The sequence below is a fragment of the Erpetoichthys calabaricus genome, chromosome 1, assembly GCF_900747795.2.
Source record: "Erpetoichthys calabaricus chromosome 1, fErpCal1.3, whole genome shotgun sequence".
Lineage (NCBI taxonomy): Eukaryota > Metazoa > Chordata > Cladistia > Polypteriformes > Polypteridae > Erpetoichthys > Erpetoichthys calabaricus.
This window is the reverse complement of record NC_041394.2, coordinates 261,073,388-261,092,873: the sequence shown is the minus strand read 5'-3', so window position 1 is coordinate 261,092,873 and position 19,486 is coordinate 261,073,388. Positions and strand designations below refer to the sequence as shown.

General features: G+C 39.9%; 1 protein-coding gene across 1 annotated transcript in view; it reads left to right on the top strand.

The window, feature by feature from the left end:
- Positions 1-19,486, top strand: part of asz1 (ankyrin repeat, SAM and basic leucine zipper domain containing 1) — a 233,506-nt gene that overhangs the window by 176,924 nt on the left and 37,096 nt on the right. Inside the window, exons 9-10 of the mRNA XM_028811545.2 lie at positions 5,387-5,443; positions 7,331-7,443. Of these exons, the coding sequence (XP_028667378.2) occupies positions 5,387-5,443; positions 7,331-7,443 (170 nt within the window). The remainder of the gene's footprint in view (positions 1-5,386; positions 5,444-7,330; positions 7,444-19,486) is intronic.

Sequence of the window (19,486 nt, the reverse complement as noted above, 5' to 3'; positions counted from 1 at the left end):
CCCAAAACCCACGTTTGACCAAACACATCCCATTCCCTGAGAAGGTTTCGTCAAGAGGCATGGCCAACAGTATATTTTCTTTGTCACAGCACTTCCAGTCAGCCAGTTCACCTTGTCATACCAGGAGAGCTGAAAAGACCTGTTATTTTTTCCTGATTTTTGCACCAGATCAATCTTGGGCGTTGATCTGCCCTGCCGTTTAATTCTGAGTCTCTCCTCATAAGGAAGACTACTAAATGGTTTTGCCAAAAACAGGTCAACAATATTAGCACCGTCTGCGTCTGCCATTATGCACAGCTTGCTAGCTGGCTAGTTTCCCCTTCCACGAGCTACTTTAATTATATGAACGAACTAACTTTACAATGCTGAAACAAGGAGCAAAGTCAAGAACGCTATAATGTTTTTTTTATTATTTAAAGAATGATTTGTACAAACAAAAATGGTTTATATCACCAGCAAACAATACAGAGTGTAGCAGTTTGTCGTACGACTTCACCTGCAAATCCACATGAGACTGAACTCGAATCTCTGTAGTGCTGATGTATACTTAAGACATGCTGTCAATCAAAAAAGGGGTTCCGCCCTTTAAACAGCTCCTCCAATCATCATGCAGCAGCCTAGCGTCCTGGCCCGCCCACTGCTCCATTCAGAAGTGACGATTTTGGTGCATTTATCCAATTACCTGTGCTTGCCCATAGAGCTCCAGTGAAGCTGGGCTTCAGGAGTAGTGATGGGAACTCCGGCTCTTTTCAAAGCTTCGGATCTTTTGGATTGGCTCCCTTTAAAGAGCCGGCTCTTACGGCTCCCGAATGGCTCTTTGTTTAGTATCACTTGGATGCTTATATTTTAGCCTAATTAAACAATTATGAATGGTTTCCATCCATCCATCCATCCACTTTCCAACCCACTGAATCCGAACACAGGGTCACGGGGGTCTGCTGGAGCCAATCCCAGCCAACACAGGGCACAAGGCAGGGAACCAATCCCAGGCAGGGTGCCAACCCACCACAGTATGAATGGTTTGTGTATAAGCAATTTCGGGAGCAGCTGAAGCTTCGGGTCTGCTCGACGGGCATTGGCTCCTCTCGTTCGCTTCAAAGCATCGGCTCTTAGAGCCGGCTCGTTTGCGAACGACACATCACTATTCAGGAGGGTTTAACGCACTGTGCTGCATGGAAATGTATGACAGGAAAACCGCGTCAGACAATCTACAATAAATACCTGATTCTGAACGAGCTAGTCATGAAGTTGAACGCGTTCTAGCGCACTTTTATTAAAACCAATATAAATACGACGGTGCATATATGAGCATTTATTTTCTGACATAGTAGAGGAAGCGGCGCTTCCCTTGTAGTCTTAGAGCAGTCGCCACTGATAGATATATATATATATATATATATATATATATATATAAATAAAAATATGGTTGAAATAGTTTACTGTCAAATAATGCAAAGAGTACGCGACACGTGTTTCGCCCTAATTAGGGGCTCATCAGGCGTACACACTCACTGCAACCCCCTCTCGGGGAATCGAACCTCGGATGTCAGCGCTAGAGACGAAGCCTCTAACGTTGCGCCAAGGCATGTGGTGAGAGATATAATTTTGATGGTATTTTGATAACAAAAGGTGTGAATTTCTATGAAAAACATGAAAATTCCTGGGTAGTCCCGAACTTTTAACCAGTACCAGGCTTAAATAACAGAGGAGTCTGAGTTGAAGGTACCATAAACTGAGTCGGAGTTGGAGTCAAAGGTTTTGTGTACCAACTCTAAAGCCCTACCTTTTATACAAATGCCCTCAGGCTACAAGATACACCAATAGAACAAACAAGTGAGAGAGTTACAATTTTAATTAATTATGTATTATACAATAATATGCCTAAATTATAAACACTAAAATGCGTGTGTCTAAAATGCCATTACATCCTAAGTAGCAGTGCATCTTGCATCCATCAGCTTGTCTTAAGTCTAGCTTGACCTTTGAATGTAGTATTGAAACAGCCCACATGCCTGTCTCAGTATGACTGCTGAGACAGTTGTTTTCATCATTGAAAAATGGTGAGAGAGAGAGGGAGGTGGTCTTTATGGTAAGAGAGAGTGAAAGGAGGAGTGACCAACTTATACCATTTCTGTTAAAATTCCTGGATCAGTGGTTGTGGGCAGCTCTCTTGGTTAATCCAATCCTGTTTCAGCATGACCTGACCAGTGGGGTACAGAATGGCCAAGCGTAAACAGCTACATTTCAGTCCTTCCTACCTGCTTCATACTGTATCAGCTAGGCAGTTTATGGCCTTTCTGCTGGGAAATGGCTTATATAATGTCTAAATATTTCTCACTCTAAGTATCTTTGTCTTTAAAGTTTAAGTGAGATTCAAAGCAAAAACAGTTCACACAAAAATGAAAAATTAATGATACATCATAAGCAAGTTGTTTTTGTGTCTGTAAATCCCAGCTTATATTCCATTTCTGTTTTGTAAGTTGCTGTTTTTATTACTAGTTGAACTCATAAACACATTGCTACATACAGGAAGTTATTATATATGTCAGTATGTACGGTCAGAAAACTGTGTGGCTCTATACTTTTCTGTAAACAAGCAATAATGTATCTTTTTATTTGAGCCTATTTTATTTCCACAGTCTGTGTAGCTGTATAAAACTTAACATTCTATTCTAGTTAAGGAAATGTATTTGTGGATTTAATATTAACATTAAATAAAATCTAAATAAATCCTGAAGGAGAAAACTGATAACAGGACAGTAGTTTGTTTAAACAGTGTATTAATCCCAAACATACTTCCAGAGCAAAACTGCATTCACTTAATATTTATCCAACACCAGCTCATACTCCTTGGAAGTGTTCTAAAACTGCAGCTTATACTCGAGTCATCTTTATGTGCCTTCTCAGCAACCACAGCAGTGATACTAAGACAAAGATTTGGGACAAAAGAGATATTTAATTTGCAGTAAAATGCAATTTCACTCTGTGCACCCAGTGTGTATAATATATTTACATAAATACAGCTTAAGGAAAAAAACATAGAACAGTTCTTCAGTGGGGTCTTTGACAATTGTACATCCATTATTGGCGAAGTCTGAGGCATTTTACTTAAGCACAGACCTGATGGATTGACTTGCATCTGTGTGACCAGGCTTATGTCTCAGTAAGGTTGTGACATATTTTTATAAGCTCATTCTAAAAGTAGCTTTAAGCACTTTCTACTAACTAGTACAGTACTGTACAGTATATAGATTAGGTGGTTCTACCAGTTTAGCACATTCCATGAACTATTTGTGTGTTCCTATGACCACTACATGCCTTAACCTTCTGTCACAGCTGCTGGAAAAGATTTGTCTACTTGGCCTGAGTTAGAAAATCTTATATTTATGTAAGTTGAAAATATATATAGTTCATAGTATCACATACTTATTTGTAGCTCTGGTTACAATATGAAGAAAATAGATTTCTTTAAATAGCAAATTTAGAGCTCTAATCTTAATTTAATAAAAAATTCTATGTCAAAACCTTAAAATCGTCTGTCGGTTTCCTTTTCCCAGACCAATTTGAAACAGCAAGGGCAAATTTTCAAAAAAGGATGGGCAAATTATTTCTTCTCATTGTGCAATGGGAATTAATGGCTGCTTACTAAATTTTATTTACATTTTTTGGGTGGCCTGGTGATGAAGTGCTTAGCACTACTGCCTTATATCGCAAGGAGACTGGGTTAATTGGCATCAGTTAATTGGTCCCATAGGAGTAAGTAAGAAAGATTGTGTGCTCAAATGTGCCCTATCCAATGTTTGTTTTTGTCCTGTGCCTTATGTTGCAAGGATAGGCTGAATCTAATAACTGATTGGCCGATGAATTGATATAATAAATTTACTTTTTGAAGGGTGGCACTCTTTGAAGTAAAGAATGATATTCACAAATAACATTTTGTGTGATATTCACTTATTACTTTCTTGTATACATAGTATAGAGAAAGTATAGGGACTGTGAAAAAATTCGACCTTGATTTTGATGAATCTTGATGTTTTAAATCTTCATGAGTCCGAAAAATACCATTTTTGAAATTGTGTGTTTGTGTGACCAAGGTAAATGAGATTTTGTACACCTGCTTTATATCAAAACTAAAGAATCCTATCAACTTTTTGGCCGACAACAGGAAGTGGTACGAAAGTATTCTGTTAAACTATGGTTATAATTACAGATAGATGATTCAAATTTTGTAAAGATATTTATAATGATAAAAAGCAAACAGATATAAAATGTTAGAAACATTACTCAACTGGAAGTAGTATTTTATTAAAACAACCATCCATAAATTTTTGTGTCATATAAATATAAATGTGTACACAATATTAAAAACTGTATTCAATATAATGCATACTTTTTCAATAACTATTATTAATTTTAATTTAAACATTTAACGATAACATGTAAACATTGAACATGCCATGTAAATATAAAGATGTAATAGGAAGAATAAGCTGCTACGTCCCTGTCGTGTTCCTGGTAATACATTTAATTTTATGATCTTTTTATTTCTGCCATCATTATCATAATTAAATGTAGCTAAATGCAGTTTTACCTGTAGCAATTTATTGCAACAAATATTATATAATACTTAAGCCTTTTCTATGTGGGTGGGATGGTGGCGCGAGTGGTAGCGCTGCTGCCTCGCCGTTAGGAGACCGGGTTCACTTCCCGGGTCCTCCCTATGTGGAGTTTGCATGTTCTCCCCATGTCTGCGTGGGTTTCCTCTGGGTGCTCCGGTTTCCTCCCACAGTCCAAAGACATGCAGGTTAGGTGCATTGGTGATCCTAACTTGTTCCTAGTGTGTGCTTGATGGGTGTGTGTGTGTGCCCTGCAGTGGGCTGGCACCCTGCCTGGGGATTTGTTCCTGCCTTGCGCCCTGTGTTGGCTGGGATTGGCTCCAGCAGCCCCTGTGACCCTGTGTTAGGATATAGCGGATTGGACAATGACTGACTTTTTCTATGTTTTTAGGTGACTATAATTCTTTTTACTTTGCACGTAACCTAGGTAATACATTTGTAAAGTGTGAAAATATCATTTTAATATAAAGTTTGATTATAAATAGAGATAAATTATTATGCATCGATATTATCAATTAGTTATGATGAGAAACAAAGAGATGATATTTGTATATTTCCTCTATCTCAGTATACAAGAAAGTTGAAGGGAGCACACTCCCCAATTTTTTTTTTAATTTTTTTTTTTACATCGTATGAGTAATTTAAAGCACTGTACAACAATTCTTTTGCACATCCTTTTCTTTGTTACAATAGATATACATTTTTGCATATCTTTATTTACTTACTTGCTTACTTATTTATTTTTATTTTTTTAATTTATTGTTACTTAGGAGACAGATGTATCAATTAGCAAACTCCTGACAATGAAGAGAGAGGATCTAGGAGAGGTAAGAATTTAATCCTAATATCTTTATTATAAGATTTCAAAAATCTTAAATGTTGGGATATGTAGAGTTTTGCCTGCATGTTTACTTTAGTAGTTTAAAAACATTGTTTCATTTCACAGTATCTTGCAGCAAAATGTTAAGTTGATACGTAGTCCACTCACAATATGATTATAGTTTATTGCTGTACATATAGGGAGAACATAATATTTCAATACTTTTTTTTTTTTTTTTAAGTATTGGTGTTACTTTTAGCAATACTTAATTTTGTATTAGGACATTGTTTAATAATATAGCTAACAATAAGTTTTTAAATGATTGGTGAGAAGTCGAGCAAAATTACACCTTTTATTGGCTAACTAAAAATATTACAATATGCAAGCTCTTGAGGCAACTCAGGCCCCTTCTTCATTAAATACATATGTACAGTACTATTTAGCTTAAACTGGAAATGTATGCACATTATAGTTTCTGATTATTACAAACCAAATGAGGAAACATATTAAACCTGTTGAAACATTTGAAAGACAAACACCGTAATTTATACATTAGACAAGTGAGTTTCAATTTATCTTAGCATTATATAAGCCACCAGTATCATAACATGTTTTCAAAGAAATGCACATATTGCCATTATTTGTGCTTGAAATAACTGCTATTTGTTGTTTTATAAGCAAATATGCTGCATACATTTGATTTGGCTAAGTCCTGAATTATGTTACGGGTTTAGGCTTTAGCTTGTTGAAGCATTCTTACCATTTAGTCAGCTTTCAACAAAATATAACAAAAGTCTCTGTCTTGAATTTCAGTACAGAAGTTGGGGTATTGCCTGTTTAAAAAATTTGCCTTGTTTAGCTCATAAAAGCAGAAAAATCTGCTGCTCTTTCATGGCACACAAAGTGGCTTTCCTGCTTGTGACTTTCATCTCACTAGGTAATTAGTTTAGAAATAAAAGTACATGATTCATGCTCACTTTGCACAATGAGGTCATAGATAGCTGTGAATTATTCTAGTTTTAACTTTTAGTATCATACAATAATAGCAACCTTAATCATTTTGTTAAATGCAGCAGCATAAAGAGTGGCGATTTGAGAATGGAGACTTTACATTCATTCTCTGCATGTAATTGACATAGCTGGTGTTGTCCATCCAACTATCTATCTTTTTTTCTAACTGGCTTATTCTTTCTTGTGGCTAGTTCACTGAGATGACAAAGAAAGATGCTCCATATGTTCCTTACAAAATTAAATTTATACAATGTTTCTAATGACAGGACATGTAATGTGTTAAAAAGTTGTATAACAGAAGAAACACAGTGTGTGTGGCTGTTAACACAGCATAACTCACTTCTGAAAATTAACTGTAAAGCTACTGTTACTGTTAATATTTATATGTATTACAAAATAAAACCTGTACTCTGGAATAATGGAGCTACATATAGTAAAAGCTACTTTTAAACTAGTCGAAGGCTGCAGTTTTTATGTGCTCACGTGTGTGTGTGTGTATATATATTTTTTTGTTTTGCAAAAAAAAGCTGTAATTGAGTGTAAAGTATGTATTATGTCACTCTTAACAAAGAATTATGATGTATGGTTAATGAGTCAATTTCTCACTTTTAGGCAGATTTAAAAATGTAATCTATGCATATTATACTCAATAATAAGACTATTTTGCTGAATTTATCTTTAATTCTGCTATTGGCGACATTATATTTAAGACAAAATTATAAAATACAGGAGGAGTGTATATTATAAATAATGCTAAAAAAAAAAAAAGTGCTAGGACATTCCTTTTTTTGTGTGAGCACAGGGGTGACTGGTGACTGATCTGTATTTTTATCTAGTATGCATCTGGAGACAAAAATCTTTCATTTTAATTTTTGATTAACAGATAGGAATCTCTGATCCTGAACAACAGAATGCAGCTTTGGCACTTGTTGAGAAAATTAATTTTGAGCAGATTGAACCCAGCAAGTTCCTGGATCTTCAAAACACAGATGAGAGGTAACTCATTTTAGTAGTATTACTAAAGTCTGTGGCTTTCTATCCTACTTGTGACCTTTCTGATATTAGGGATTTTGACACCACCAGAAATCCCCTTTGTGAATCAGAAATGATCTTCTGGTGCTGAAGTGTGTGTGATAAAGAAAGACAACATTCTAAGACTAGGCAAGACTCAGAGTAACCATCTGTTCGCTTGCTAAGTCTGAGTTGGGAAAGTACTTTTACAACATTAAAACGAAAAATGTTTCCTTTTAGGTGGTGTGCCATCATCATATTAATGTTGAGACAAAACATCTTGTACAGCTTATCCCCTTGGCAGCTCTTTTCCAACAAAAATTTGACAGTGACAGTGTATTTTGGAGTGCTACCCAGAAAGAACTTCATACTGGGATCAGAAGCTCCAGGGTCATGACTACTGAACTCCACAAAACATTTATTAGTATTTTTACTGTTATGGAAAGAAAGGGAATTGCAGTTGTTCTAAGAATTTTATTGTCAAATGATATATTTCCCTTAAATGATGCTAAAGTGGATACACTAAAATGTTTTAGAGTAAATTGCTCCAAAAGGGTCATTATTTTGGATTGATATGTCCAAAATGCTTTTTCTCTTCTGCGGTGGTTTTTGCACATCACATAGTTGGAAGCACGTGCATCTTCCTGATACAGTATGATAAACAAAGGCATTTTCAAAACACAAATAGTATCAAATGACTAATATGGTGATTTGTGTGCCTACTCAAATACAATAGACCATTTCATGTCAGGCAGGTATTTAACTATTTCTGGAATGTAACATGATCTGTAGCCTTAGGTTTTTGGCAAGGGCATTTACAAAAGCCTTAAGAATGCAGGCATGGCATAGAACTACAGACTGTATGATTGACAGATGAGCTGCTAATACAGTTATTGCAGCAAAGAGAGGAATGTGGAATGAGGGGCTTGTCGCTTTTCGTATTAAAAATCAAAGATTTAGATTTTGTCCAAAAGATATTTTCACCAATCTGTTTTTTCAAAGCATTAACCCTGTTAAAAATGTTAAACATGCTTCAGATGTATTTTGGAATATTTCCCAAACAAACGTGAGAGCATAAAAAATCATTTAGAATGATATGATAACAATGGGTCAGTTTATTATTTACAGAAAACCCAATAAAGGGCAGAAGTAGTAATAATAAGTTATTCAGTTTTGTCTGCTTTAAATTTCAAACATTTTTTCATAGGACCTATCATTACTGTTATACAGTAAGCAGCAGGAATTCAGAGCACAGTGTGAACATATAATAATAAGTTATTTTGAATGATTATACTTATATGAATTTAGAACCATAAAACAAGATTATTTGTGAATCAATACTGCAACCAGTAGTCTGCTTAAGTGAGGTGCCACACATGAATGTGCTAGTTCTTTTTCTTTTACGCTGCTTTTTTCATTTTTGCCTGATACATTCTTGCCTGCCTTCTTGAAAATGTGTTTTGTGAAGACAGTTAAAATCTTTAGCACTGAAATGTTCTAAACATGGTCTTATCTTTCCTACCTATACTGTTCACTGTTTTCTGCCTTTTGGAAACATTTAACAAACAAGAAGGCACCATTTACCCACCCAAGTTGCTGTAACTAATAATTATATCTCATTCAGATACTTTTTAAAGTTGTCACGTCTTCTACTTCAGCTACATAACTCAATACTTTATTCCAAATTTCAATGACCCATTGTGTGAGGAACAAGTAGTATGTTTTGGATTCTGTCTTGACTGCTGCTATCCGTAATTTTTACTGGTGCCCTCAAATATATGGGTCATTCTATGTCAAATCAAACGATTTTCCAGAATTCCCACCCATTTAGGTCTGAAAAATTTCTGAAACAAATACCAGGTGTACCTATGTTATCCAGGAGACACCCTGTAAAATTATTTTGATGTGAGATCAGTACTTTCCAACATATAACCAATTTTGTGTAGGGAGAATTATGTCAAATTTGACACTGATTTATTTTTTCATCAATTTCACAAGATAATATCTCAAGAACTAAACCACTTAGCAGGCTCAAATTTTGCATACTGGTACTTTTGTAGGTATGGTACGTAAGAAAAATCAAAATGTTTGATATAGATGACACCATCTGGTAAGAGCACACCTTCAAAAATGGAAAACAAAATTTGCCATGATTAGGCTTTCAGAAAGCGTTCTTCTGATACAGTCTGCTGAATTTTTTTCCATGTTTAAATATCTACACATCTTCAAAAGGTTATGAACAAACAAGAAAATGCATCAGACCTCCAGCAGACATTTCAAATGTGTAAAAATCATTTTGGGTCTAATTTTTAGACTAGCTTAATGCACTGTGGAAATGTCCAGACATTTTTAAAATAGTTTCCTGTATCATACATAGTCCCTTCTTTTCTAATGTGAATCTTTTGTTTTTCTTTTCCATTCTAAACATGGGTTAAATTCACCATTTGTCAATAATGATAATCGTCAAGTTTTTCATCACTAACTTGGGTAAAGGAATGGAAACAAATAAATCACCAAAGCCATATTAAATACAACTTCTTCTTCTTCTTCTTTCGGCTGCTCCCGTTAGGGGTTGCCACAGCGGATCATCATCTTCCATATCTTTCTGTCCTCTGCATCTTGTTCTGTTACACCCATCACCTGCATGTCCTCTCTCACCACATCCCTAAACCTCCTCTTAGGCCTTTCTCTTATCCTCTTACCTGGCAGCTCTATCCTTAACATCCATCCATCCATCCATTTTCCAACCCGCTGAATCCGAACACAGGGTCACGGGGGTCTGCTGGAGCCAATCCCAGCCAACACAGGGCACAAGGCAGGGAACCAATCCTGGGCAGGGTGCCAACCCACCGCAGGACACACACAAACACACCCACACACCAAGCACACACTAGGGCCAATTTAGAATCGCCAATCCACCTAACCTGCATGTCTTTGGACTGTGGGAGGAAACCCACGCAGACACGGGGAGAACATGCAAACTCCACGCAGGTAGGACCCAGGAAGCGAACCCGGGTCCCCAGGTCTCCCAACTGCGAGGCAGCATCGCTACCCACTGCGCCACCGTGCCGCCCTATCCTTAACATCCTTCTCCCAATATACTCCGCATCTCTCCTCTGCACATGTCCAAACCAACGCAGTCTGACCTCCTCTGACTTTGCTTCCTAACCATCCAACTTGAGCTGACCCTCTAATGAACTCATTTCTAATCCTATCCATCCTCGTCACCCCCAGTGCAAATCTTAGCATCTTTAACTCTGCTACCTCCAGCTCTGTCTCCTGCTTTCTGGTCAGTGCCACTGTCTCCAACCCTTATAACATAGCTGGTCTCACTACTGTCCTGTAGACCTTCCCATTTACTCTTGCTGATATCCGTCTGTCACAAATCACTCCTGACACTCTTCTCCACCCATTTCACCCTGCCTGCACTCTCTTTTTCACCTCTCTTCCACAATCCCCATTACTCTGTACTGTTGATCCCAAGTATTTAAACTCATCCACCTTCGCCAACTCTACTCCTTGCATCCTCACCATTCCACTGACCTCCCTCTCATTTACACACATGTATTCTGTCTTGTACCTACTGACCTTCATTCCTGTCCTCTCTAGAGCATATCTCCACCTCTCCAGTGTCTCTCTTCAACCTGCTCCTTACTATCGCTACAGATCACAATGTCATCAGCAAACATCATAGTCCACGGGGACTCCTGTCCATCACCATTGCAAATAAGAAAGGGCTCAGAGCCGATCCCTGATGTAATCCCACCTCCACGTTGAATGCATCCGTTACTCCTACCACAGACCTTACCACTGTCACACTTCCCTCGTACATATCCTGTACAACTCTTACATACGTCTTTGCCACTCCTGACTTTTTCATACAATACCACAGCTCCCATAACTTCATGCTGTGGCTCATCAATTTTATCCCCCTGTAGTTACTACAGTCCTGCACATCCCCGTTATTCTTAAATATCGGCACCAGTACACTACTTCTCCACTCCTCAGGCATCCTGTCACTTTCTAAGATTACATTAAACAATATGGTTAAAAACTCCACTGCCATCTCTCCTAAACACCTGCATGCTTCCACAGGTATGTCATCAGGACCAACTGCCTTTCCATTTTTGATCCTCTTCATAGCTGTCCTTACTTCCTCCTTCCTAATCCGTTGCACTTCCTGATTCACTATCTCCACATCATCCAACCTTCTCTCTGTCTCGTTGTCTTCATTCATCAGCCTCTCGAAGTACTCTTTCCATCTACTCAACACACTCTCCTCACTTGTATGTTTCCATCTTTATCCTTTATCACCCTAACCTGCTGCACATCTTTCTCAGCTCGGTCCCTCTGTCTAGCTAAACAGTACAGGTCCTTTTCTCCCACCTTAGTGTCCAACCTTTCATACAACTCATCATACACCTTTTCTTTAGCCTTCGCCACCTCTCTCTCTCTTCACCTTGCGCCTTATCTCCTTATACTCTTGTCTACTTTCTGCATCTCTCTGACTATCCCACTTCTTCTTTGCCATCCTCTTCCTCTGTATACTCTCCTGCACTTCCCCATTCCACCACCAGGTTTCCTTATTTTCTTTCCTCTGTCCAGATGTCAAGCCAAGCACACTTCTTGCTGTCACCCTTACTACATCTGCTGTAGTTGCCCAACTGTCTAGTAACTCTAACCCTTCCATCCAGTGCCTGTCTCACCTCCTCCCTGAATTCAACCTTGCAGTCTTCCTTTTTCAACTTCCACCATTTGATCCTTGGCTCTGCCCTCACTCTCTTCCTCTTCTTGATCACCAACATCATCCTACAGACCACCATCCTATGCTGTTTAACTACACTTTCCCCTGCCACCACTTTGTAGTCTTCAATCTCCTTCAGATTGACTCTTCTGCATAGGATGTAATCTACCACTCTTGTACGTAACCCTATGTTCCTCCCTCTTCTTAAAATACGTATTCACCACAGCCATGTCCTTCCTTTTGGCAAAATCCACTATCATCTGACCTTCTTCATTCTTCTCCTTGACACCATACCTACCTATCACCTCCTCATCTCCTCTGTTCCCTTCACCAACATGTCTATTGAAATCCGCTCCAATAACCACTTTCTGTCCCTTGGGTACACTGTTCATCACTTTATCCAACTCACTCCAAAAATCTTCTTTCTCATCAATTGCACACCCAGCCCACCTGGCCTTACTCCCTTTCTATTTAGTCTCTTGCACGCACAATATATCAACCTTCCTTCTCCCCATCACATCGGCTAACTCCCCTTACCAGTCATACTGCCAACATTCAAAGTTTGTACCCTCAGTTCCACTCTCTTTACCTTCCTCCTCTTGTCCTGCCTCCGGACACGGCTCCCCACTTTTCTTCTTCTTTGGCCAAAAGTAGCCCAATTGCCACCAGCACCCTGTTGGCTAATGGTACTGGTGGAGGTCGTTGTTAACCCGGGGCCTGACCAATCCGGTATGGAAGTTTGTATTTTTGTCCTAATATTGATTTGGCAAAATTTTACACTGGATGCCCTTCCTGACATAACTCTCTCCATTTATCCGGGCTTGGGACCGGCACAAAGAAACACTGGTTTGTGCATCCCTTTTGGCTGGGTTTTTTTTTTTTTTATCATTAAATACAACACTAGTTGCAATTAAACATTAACATCTTGGTATAGCAGCAGCAGGGAATGTGACCCATTTCATTTCTGTTACAATCGAAGTGCAGAGTGCAGGGCATCTTTGTCTTTGAGATCAAGATGGTACTGCCTCCCACTGACCGTTGTAGGTGCACTAAGCAGTACAATAACACACTAATGGCACCCAACAAATATCATCTCTAGGTGGCTAATGAAAAGACTGTGCAGGATAGTTTGGATGCATGAAACGTATCAGGATGTTTGATTCCGCTTCACTCGTGTCACAAATCACACCAATCAAACATTTTTCATCATACATACACCCAACATAGCCTCCAGTAGGGCACTGGTGTAATGTGAGGGAAGCATCTGATTCATCAGGAGTGTGATTGTGAGAGGACGGGATCTCAGCTGGTGCTTCAGTGGTGAATATTTCGACAGTCAATTGATTGTCTTCACCAGACACCTGGCTGACTTTGAGTTTGCCATCTTCTGTAGGGATATAGCAGGTGGTATTCTTGGGTGCCAGGTACTGTTTTGGCCATGGAAAATTGCATTCTATGTTCAGCAACATGTGATAGGACATCATCAGTTGATATGAAAAAAGTTTGACATTTTTGATAACTTACTCATTGGAAACTCGGTGATTACCATTATTGACACATGGTGTATTCAGCCTATGTTTTGGATGGAAAATAAACATGAAATTTTTGCATAAGAAAAGTAAGGTTTGTATTTTTAGAAAGAAGGGACAAAATTTTAAAAAATTTCTGTTCATTCCCATATGCTGTTAGGGTGCTCTGAAAATGAAACCCAGCATTTTTTGGATTTGAGAGGCCTGCTTTTCAAGCCTAGATACAGTTATTTTCTTGTTTATTGCTTTTTCAGTAAGCCTGCATAGTTATCTGAATAAGGAAAAAGTCAAAAGTCTATGTTGGTTACAAGTATGTGTTTCTGAGGCCTAAACATAGCTAAGCTAAAAACTCTAATTAAATTATGGCCAATTTCAAGGGGCTGCTTTGACCATGCAGGGTCATATTGACCAAATGTTTTAATTTCATCACATACTATACCAATTACTGTACCAGCATGCAAAGTCTGAGCCTGCTTAGTGATTTCGTTCTTGAGGTCTGACTTGTGAAATTTGATGGAAAACATGATGCCGGATAGAATGGACACCCCCCTCTACTTGGTAAACTTGCTGTATCTTGGAAAGTATTGATCTTGCATCAAAAAAAATTTACAGGGTGTCTCCTGATTAATTTGGGTACATGTTGTAATTTTTTCAGAATTTTTGAGTGCGAAGTGCGTGGGCCACTGGTTGATTTGACATGGAATGACCCATATGAAGCTGTTTAGCTGTAGGAATTAGCATTTTTGCATCATGACAAAAGGTTCTACTGTATAAATCCCTACACAAATTGTACCACCTCAAAACCAGCTCCCAGAAAGACAGAGGTAGTAGTGATAGTTGGGGACTGAATCATTAGGGGAATTGAAGCGTAATTGTGCTCCAGAAACAGAGAGTCTCACGGTGTGTTGCTTCCGGTTGCACAGGTGGGTGACCTCCCTGGAATGATTGATAGGCTCTTGGCCAGAGCTGGGGTGGATCCAGTTGTCATTGTCCGTGTTGGAACAAATGACATACATAAGGGTTGTCTGTCAGTTCTGTGATCCAAATTCAAAGAGTTCGGTGAAAGGCTGAGGAGCAGAACTGACAAGGTAGTCTTCTCTGAAGTTCTGCCTGTGTCACGTGCCAGTTCAGGTGAGATTAGAAGGCTTAAGATAGATAGACAGATAGATAGATACTTTATTAATCCCAAGGGGAAATTCACATACTCCAGCAGCAGCAGCATACTGATACAAAAAACAATATTAAATTAAAGAGTAATAAAAATGCAGGTAAAAACAGACAATAACTTTGAACAATGTTAACGTTTACCCCCCCACCCCCCCGGGTGGAATTGAAGAGTTGCATAGTTTGCGGGAGGAACGATCTCTTCAGTCTGTCAGTGGAGCAGGACTGTGACAGCAGTCTGTCACTGAAGCTGCTCCTCTGTCTGGAGATGATACTGTTTAGTGGATGCAGTGGATTCTCCATAATTGATAGGAGCCTGCTGAGCGCCCGTCGCTCCACTACTGATGTCAAACTGTCCATCTCCATGCCTACAATAGAGCCTGCCTTCCTCACCAGTTTGTCCAGGCGTGATTTGTCCTTCTTCTTAATGCTGCCTCCCCAGCACACCACCGCGTAGAGGAGGGCGCTCGCCACAACCGTCTGATAGAACATCTGCAGCATCTTATTGCAGATGTTGAAGGACGCCAGTCTTCTAAGGAAGTACAACTGGCTCTGTCCTCTCTTGCACAGAGAATCAGTATTGGCAGTCCAGTCCAATTTATCATCCAGCTGCACTCCCAGGTATTTATAGGTCTGCACCCTCTGCACACAGTCACCTCTGACGATCACGGGATCCATGAGGGGTCTGGGCCTCCTAAAATCCACCACCAGCTCCTTGGTTTTGCTGGTGTTCAGGTGTAGGTGGTTTGAGTCGCACCATTTAACAAAGTCCTTGATGAGGTTCCTATACTCCTCCTCCTGCCCACTCCTGATGCAGCCCACGATAGCAGTGTCGTCAGCGAACTTTTGCACGTGGCAGGACTCCGAGTTGTATTGGAAGTCCGATGTATATAGGCTGAACAGGACCGGAGAAAGTAGTCCCCTGCGGCGCTCCTGTGTCGCTGACCACAATATCAGACCTGCAGTTCCCGAGACGCACATATTGAGGTCTGTTTGTAAGACAGTCCACGATCCATGCCACTAGGTATGAATCTACTCCCATCTCTGTCAGCTTGTCCCTAAGGAGCAGAGGTTGGACGGTGTTGAAGGCACTAGAGAAGTCTAGAAACATAATTCTTACAGCACCACTGCCTCTGTCCAAGTGGGAGAGGGATCGGTGTAGCATATAGATGATGGCATCCTCCGTTCCCACCTTCTCCTGGTATGCGAACTGCAGAGGGTCGAGGGCATGTTGGACCTGTGGCCTCAGGTGGTGAAGCAGCAGCCTCTCCATGGTCTTCATCACATGTGAGGTCAGAGCGACAGGCTGGAAGTCATTCAGCTCACTAGGACGTGATACCTTTGGGACTGGGGTGATACAAGATGTTTTCCAAAGCCTCGGGACTCTCCCCTGTGTCCAGGCTCAGGTTGAAGATGCGCTGTAGAGGACTCCCCAGCTCCGACGCACAGACCTTCAGCAGTCGTGGCGATACTCCATCTGGACCTGCTGCTTTGCTGGCACGAAGTCTCTTCAGCTCTCTGCTCACCTGCGCTGCTGTAATTGTGGGTGGGGATGTCTCTCCTATGCTGGTATCAGCAGAAGGATGGGTGGAGGGTGTAGTACTCAGAGGTGAGAGTGGGTTAGGGTGGTCAAACCTGTTAAAGAAGTTGTTCATTTGGTTTGCTCTCTTCACGTCTCTCTCGATGTTGGCACCCCGCTTCGAGCTGCAGCCAGTGATGATCTTCATCCCATCCCACACTTCCTTCATGCTGTTATTCTGCAACTTCTGCTCCAGCTTTCTCCTGTTCTACTCCTTCGCCGTCCTGAGTTGGATTCTGAGTTCCTTCTGCACGCGCTTGAGCTCATGTTGATCACTGCCTTTAAAAGCCCTTTTCTTCTGGTTCAAAAGGCCCTTGATGTCACTTGTAATCCATGACTTGTTGTTAGCATAGCAGCGTACAGTTCTTACTGGAACTACAATGTCCATACAGAAGTTGATGTAGTCAGTAGTGCAGTCAACAACTTCCTCAATGTTTTCACAATGTGATCCTTGCAGGATATCCCAGTCAGTAGTTCCAAAGCAGTCTCTCAGTGCCTGCGCTGCCTCAGGGGACCACTTCCTGAATGAGTGTGTGGTTGTAGGTAGGACCCTCACTCTTGGTTTGTAGTGATTCTGAAGCAGAACCAGGTTATGATCTGCTTTCCCAAGCGCAGGCAGTGGGGTGGCGCTGTATGCGTCTTTAACATTTGTATACAGTAAGTCAATAGTCTTATTTCCCCGGGTGTTACAGTCCACATACTGGGAGATGGCAGGTAATGTTTTGTCCAGCGTCACATGGTTAAAATCTCCAGTGATTAGCACAAGTGCCTCAGGGTGCTGCGTTTGCAACTTAGCAACAGCAGAATGGATGATGTCACTCTCCACGTCCGCCCGAGGAGGGATGTAAACAATAACAACAATGACGTGTCCAAACTTTCTGGGCAAGTAATAGGGAAATGCAACTTGTGTCTTAAAACTTGCAGGGTGCAGGGTACAAGGGTATACGTTTATGGGGCATTGGGACTCCTTTTGGAAAAGATGGGACCTGTTCCGCCATGACTGGTTACATCTGAACTGGAGGAGCACCAATGTATTGGGGAGGCATATGAGTTGGGTAGTCAAGGATTGTTTAAACTAGGGAATGGGGGGGGGTTCAGGGAGTTTAGGACAGGCCAGGTTTAGATCTATGCATGGAGGAACAAGCAGCAGTGTAGAAATGAAAATGCGTAGTAATGTAAATTCTAAGCCAATATTTAAATGTAGAAGGAGTAACACATTAACTCTTTGAGGGCTGATTTTTTCCAAAGATCTGTTTCCTGAAATTGTTTCGTACATACGGTAAATCAACATAAAATGTCTCGTGCTGTGCATGCTGTAGGTGATATCGGTGTCTGTTCACGATTTCTGGCAGCAGCAGTTGCGTGAGGCCAGTGGTGGCAGTCGCAGTGCATCACAATCCGGTTTGTACCTCGTGTCATCGTAAGTGGCGGTCCTCCCAGGCGAACGTTGCTGTAAGCGCATTAGCTACACAGACGTATTCAGCACCACGATCAGCTGATGCTGGTACCTCACTTTCATTTTCGATCTCCAACTCCAGATCACTCGCATAAAAATCAGAGTCTGAGAAGTCAGATTCAACGATAGTACGCAAAACATCATCCACGGAGAATTTTGCTTTGCCCATTTGCTTTGGTCTCTCGCCAGATCTCTTCGCTACTCAGGCACGCGCAGAGAATCAAGGTCTGAAGCTACCTTTCCTTCTAGCAAAGAGAGTCAAACTAAAATAGAACAGTGAGTTTAGTCGCAGTTTACAGCTGATTCCCGTCCTCTACCCCTGAATTTTGACAAAAGTCGACATCCACCCTGAAAGAGTTAAAAAATAGCTTGCTTTAATCCTAGAAGTATCAAAAATAAGGTAAGTGAGTTGGAGCTGTATGTAGCAGAGCATAATTATTATATTATAGAAATAATGGAAACTTGGCTAAACAACAAAGATGGAAATGAGTGTTACATAAAGGGATACACATTTTTAGGAAGGATAGACAGAACAGAAAAGGAGGTAGGGTTACTGTTTATGAATAAACAGAATTTAAATGTAAGTCCTCTTCAGTTGGATGATGAGCCCCATCTTAGTGAGGACATGTGGCTTTGCATGGAAAATATTAGGGAAAGAGGTCTTATTTTAGGAATGTGTTATAGACCACTCAACTCAGACAGTAATTTCAACACACATCTTTTTAGTAATATCAAAAACGCAAGTTTATAGGGAAATAATATAGTCATGGGGGACTTTAATTTTCTAAATATTAACTGGGATAATCTTGCAGATGGAGGAGCACAAGAACACAAGTTTTTAGAAGTAATCAGTGACTGTTTTTTAACACAGCATGTTTAAGCACCAACATGGGGTAAAGCTTGTATTGATTTAGTATTTTGTAATAATCAAGATAGAATTGAGGGTGTAGAGGTGATTGAACCACTAAGGTCAAGTGACCATAATATAATACAATTCTCAGTATTTTGTGAGAGTGCAGATGCAAAGACTAAAATTGTTAATTTGAACTTTGGTAGGGCAAATTTTGAACAGATAGGGCAAAGTTTAAAGAGGATAGACTAGGGTAAGCTTTTAAATGTGGAGACAGGTCGAGGAGCAGTGTAACAGGTTTAAAAATGTTGTACATGTTATGCAGGACAGATACATACCTAAATTTGGAATTAATAGGAAATTTAAAAAAACTCCATAGTGCATTAATAAAGATTTAAAAAAGAAACTGCAAAGGAAAAAACTGCTTTATAAGGCATATAAAACTAATGGCTGCAAAGTTAATCTTAAAGCATATGAGAACATGAGAGCAACCATTAAAAAGGATATGAGGGAGGCTAAAATACAGTTGGGGAGGAATATAGCATTTAAGGTTAAAGAAGACCCCTGAGAGATTCTTTCAGTATTTTAGTAGTAAAAGAACAGTTAAGTAGGAGGTGAAGTGCATCAGAAATAGTAAAGGGGAATTAAAAGATACAGACAATGAAATAGCGGATACCCTAAACTTACATTTTTTTTGAGGTCTTCC